Source organism: Hordeum vulgare, chromosome 7H, assembly GCF_904849725.1.
Source record: "Hordeum vulgare subsp. vulgare chromosome 7H, MorexV3_pseudomolecules_assembly, whole genome shotgun sequence".
NCBI classification, from domain to species: Eukaryota; Viridiplantae; Streptophyta; class Magnoliopsida; order Poales; family Poaceae; genus Hordeum; species Hordeum vulgare.
The window spans coordinates 16,787,070-16,792,209 of NC_058524.1; the positions used below are offsets into that span (position 1 = coordinate 16,787,070).

Here is a 5,140-nt window from a genome sequence, read left to right on the forward strand (position 1 = left end):
GGACCACAGTGTTATAGAGAAGCCTTAAAAAATAGGAAACATAGTGTATAGTATAAAAGAATGGAATGTGGAAGTTCTGAAAAAAATGGTGACCCGGTAAAAATCGGATGACCCAATTCCAATTGCTGGCCTCAACTGAATGTGGACTCTTTAAAATTATGGAGCATGGTTATATAGACGATATAACAAGAGGTTAAGTGATGTTTAGACATGTCCAGATAGGTAGAAAATCTATCTATCTATATCTATAGTCTATCTATAGTCTTCTTTTTTTGCGGGGAAATCACTAAGAGCTTTATTGAATGAAAGCGCTCGCTGAACAGTCGGCCAACAGGCTGTTGATCAGTAAGCTGGGAGTACTATCGATCCAGCTTTCGGTCATGTTAATCGTGCAAGCATGCTTAGCACAGATATGAGCAGGACCATTGGCCGATCTTACAATATGACATATTACAAAAGAATTGAAACTAGTAGCAAGCTCTTCAATTTCTAGCAAAATAGGAGCCACGACTAACCAATTGCTCTTCAATCGATCTCCTCAAACTAACCAATCTCTATCTTTCCCGAAAAGTAAAAGAATCTTTGTCCTAAATTTTTTTTATCTGCTCCTCTACTACACAGCCTCATCATGGAAAACAAATCCATCTTTGCTTCCGTTGCAACGCACGGGCTCTTTTGTAATGAATTTATCTCCTCAGAATTTATTTTCTCTTCCGTTGCAACGCACGGGCTCTTTTACTAGTTTTTCTTTAAAACACTTGCAATTTTGTTTATACACATAACAATTAAAGGTTCACAGATGTTGATTAAGATCAAAAAAAAATTCAAAGTAACTCCTATGATTAAGAATTAAATGAAATCTCTTGAAAGCACCTTCTTCACTATACCAATCTCTGCTTGCAGAGATCCTTCAAATACTTCGGTAAAAAGACTGCAATTGGAATGGAGCAATATTTGTTGACACTCTTGCACCCGCACGAGCATTAACGTTCTTGGACTGGGGAAGCCTTGATCAATAAACCTTCTTGGACTGGGGATGATCCCCTAAAAGTGGAGGACATCGAATCACAATATCTTCATCATGATGTCGACGAAAGATTTCAACTTCATAAAGAATCAAACCAATAAAAAAATAACACACCAAGCTAAACTCATTAGATCCGAATAACTGGATTTGCAAGGACTGAAAACTCTCTAACCTCATGATACCTCCAAAGAACAGGAGTAAATTCATTCTTATAAAATACGATGATCACAAGATGATGACGAGGAACATAACGTTCTTTTTTTTAGAGAGGAACATAACGTTCTTGAAGATGCGAGATCCCCCACCTCTGAGAGCCAAGATGACAGGCGTAGGCGAGGGGGCCAAAAGTTCCCTTGTGGCAGCAGCCGTGACAAATATAATACTCCCTCTGTTCCAAAATACAAGGTGTATCGGTTTCCGTGCAAGTCGAATGTTTGACCAAAAGATTTTAGAATTAAATAAAAGCATCTGCCATACCTAATAGGTAAAATATGAAACTAATTTTCATGATGAATCAAATGATATAAATTTTGTATCGTGGATATCGATATGTTTTTCTAAAAACATGATTAAACATGCACTCGTTTGACTTTTGAAAAAACAAATACACCATATATTAAGATATAGAGGAAGTAAATAAAAGTAAAGTTAGGAGAGATGCAGGGAGGCCCTGTTAGCCCAAAAATTGACTAACTCAAACTGGGCCATATTAGCCATCACCTGAAGCCGACGTACGTTCGTTGGTCAAACAAAAGGAAAGGATCCAAATCATATAAGGGAACCGAATCCAAATCCAAATCAGAAGATCAGATCGGATGCCCTACGCCTCCGTTATGTGCTGGCCAAGCAAAGCCAAATAAGGACGGACGATTCTGTACTTATTGTTACGTCTCCGGCGAGCGGCTTTGATGGATTCTGCGGCTATGGAGTATGGACAGGCCGACCAAGAAGCCGCGGCAGTCCGGATCTGGCCTGACGCAGCTCGCCGCCGGCCTCACCAAGCGCCTCGCGGAAGAAAAGCCCAGCACCAACCTCGTCTTCTCGCCGCTGTCCATCTACACAGCTCTGTCGCTCCTGGCCGCCGGCGCCAGGGACGCCACGCTGGACGAGATCCTCCGCGTCCTCGGGGCGCAGTCGCGCGGCGAGCTCGAGAACTTCGTGTCCCGCATGGCGGCGGACGCGCTCCAGGACAGGTCCGCGTCGGGCGGTCCTCGTGTGGCCTTCGCGTGCGGCGTGTGGAGCGACCTGTTGTGGCCGTTGAAGCCTGCCTTCCGTGAGGCCGTCGTGGGCACGTACAAGGCCGAGGCGAACACCGTCGACTTCCGCGGCGCGCCGGAGGAAGCGTGTGGCCAGATCAATGCATGGGCGGCTCAGGTGACGAACAACCTCATCGACTCCATCCTTCCCCCAGGATCGATAAACCCGGCAACGACTCGGCTCGTGCTCGGCAACGCCGTGTACTTCAAGGGCAAGTGGGAGCACCAGCCGTTCCACAGCAGGCACACCGCGCATGACCCCTTCCACCGGATCGACGGCAGCCATGTCGACGTTCCCTTCATGCAGAGCACAATGTCGCAGTTCGTCGCCATGCACGACGGGTTGAAGGTACTCAAACTCCGGTACAAGATGGGGGCGCTCGATCATATTCATACCGGATACACGCAGTTGTCCATGTGCATCTTTCTCCCGGACGCCCACGACGGCCTGTGGGAGCTGCTGGACACGATCGCGTCCCGGCCTGGGTTCCTCCACGACCACCTGCCGGTGCAGCGAATCGCCCTCCGCGAGTTCCGGATTCCAAAGTTCAAGTTGTCCTTCCATAGCAGCATAGCCGCTGTCCTTAAGAAGCTAGGGCTTGAGCTGCCGTTCTGCGAGCAGGGCAACCTGTCTGACATGGTGGAGGACGATGGATCTGGCTTGCCGACAGTGGTGGAGGATGTCATCCACAAGGCTGTGGTCGAGGTAAACGAGGAAGGGACTGAAGCCGCAGCTGTCACCGTGGTTGCACGGGGTAAAAAAAACCGAAGGCCGCGGCGACCCCCAACACCTCCGCAGGTGGATTTCATTGCCGACCATCCATTTGCCTACTACATAGTGGAGGAGGCAACCGGAGCACTTGTCTTTGCAGGCTACGTCCTCGACCCATCCAAGGTTGCCAGCTAGCTAGTTTTTGAGGTCCACAACCGTACTTCTGTTTTTCCTATTTCCAGTCGAGAACTGCTCCTATATACTTATATTATAAGGCTAAAGTTTCATTATATCCAAGGAGTAATAATATATAGCTAGCTGTTGAGGTCGGCAATCATATTTGTCTTTCCTATTTAGAGTCCAGAACTGCTCCTATACTTGTACTATAAGGCTTGAGTTTCATTATATTTAAGAGATCTCTTGCTACTACTTGCACTATAAGGCTTGAGTAGTCCCACGTACAATTTACTCAGGCACTTAAAATGCAGTTTTGCTACAGCACATGTAGATGTGGCATAAGTATGGCATATCATTGATTTTATATGGAGATTTGTGTGTTTTTTTTTCTTTTTTATGCTTGATTTAGCCATTAATATGTGTGAAAAACTAATAACTATGTCACATCTGGATGTGCCCTAGACACACCCCTTAAAATATTCGGTTTCCGATATTTCCTATTCTTATGCCAACTTTCTTTTTACCTTTAATTTTTTTAAGAGGAACTAGCTGCCTTATTACTCAAGTTTCCAACACCATCAACCACAATAGCATCTCTATTACAAGACGGAAATAGCAAGGCAAGCTCCAGCTTTGAAAGCACCTCTTATCATGCACCACAACTTCGCCTCGGCCATCATCCCCGTTCGTCTTCAACGATCCATAAACTTAACTTTGATCATTGTTGAAAAGACCACGTGAAGCATATAGAGAATGCACTCACTTGGCGATGATATATCTGTATTCTTATAGAAGGAGTTCGTGCGTTATTCATTAGTACTCCCATACAGATCGCCCTACCACGGTTCCCTCTATTACAAGGCCCCACTGGTACCCTCAACGCATCCTTCAAACAATCCTTTCCGATCAATTCATCATTCTATTTTTCTTTAACAATCCCAACCTCCGCCCGGATTGCCTCCAGTCCGTCCAGTCCCATGACTCCCGTCCTTTGAGCTCGAAACTAATTTGCCTCCTGTAATCACCCAGATCGTATTTCATACAAGAGGTTACATATATGGAAGACAGGGAGAGGTAAACAAGGCATGCAGAGGCACACCCTGTCCCATCCATGGAAGAAAGAGGCAGAGCAAATGGGAGCGTGGTGGCTTCTGGATTGTCGCACGGGAAGAGGAAAGGCCGCGGCACCGCCGTGCATCGCCTGCCGTGACGCCGCTGCTTTGTGCTCATCCTCCTTCGGGCTCATATAAGTGAGTCTAGGGACAGATAGAAGATTATGAGTGACAGACAAAACACAGAGAACATTGGAAAGTTGGAAAGTTGAAGTTGATGGTATGTAGATGTTGGGATAGATGCGTGACCAATATGAGAGATGTGCATAACTGACCCGTTTGCCGTGTGAACCTTGTCATGACCCTGATAGGGTTCATATGCAAAGAGTTTTGTGAGATCGCTTATGAGATGGTCCATAACACCGGTATCCATAGCATCAATGCGATAGGAAGGGGTATGTCCTTGTGTCGCCATGGCAGCTTGGAGCTCATTGTTCCGGCCTTTATTGCGAATACCGAGAAAATAGTGCTTCAACCGCTTGCGACAGCGAGATGCTAGATGACCAGGAATACCACACAGCTGACATGACCCCCCGAGCAACCACCGTTCGAGGGGTTGGGGTCCGGAGCGGAGGCGTTGACATAATCGGTGGCTTGGTATTGGCGCCATTGGTCGATCAATGACGCCAATACCAAGCCACCGATAGAGATCACGTGGAGCAATCGGACTGTCACGACCTTGAACAGCTTCAACGAGTGAGTCATAGTCGCGGTCAAGTCCACGGAGAACGTAGGAGGTGAAATCATCATCACTTAGCGGGCGGTCAGTAGACGTTGGCGTGTCCACGAGGGGTTTAATCTTGTCGAAGAAGACCGAGGCGGAGAGATTACGCTTCTTCATGACCTAAAGCTGCTG

General features: G+C 46.7%; 1 protein-coding gene across 1 annotated transcript; it reads left to right on the forward strand.

Annotated features, from left to right (window-relative positions):
• The first annotated feature begins 1,957 nt into the window (after window positions 1-1,957).
• On the forward strand, window positions 1,958-3,190 carry LOC123408053 (putative serpin-Z8). Its single transcript, XM_045101264.1, has one exon. The coding sequence runs from the start codon at window positions 1,958-1,960 to the stop codon at window positions 3,188-3,190; it is 1,233 nt and encodes a 410-aa protein (XP_044957199.1).
• Window positions 3,191-5,140: the final 1,950 nt, after the last annotated feature.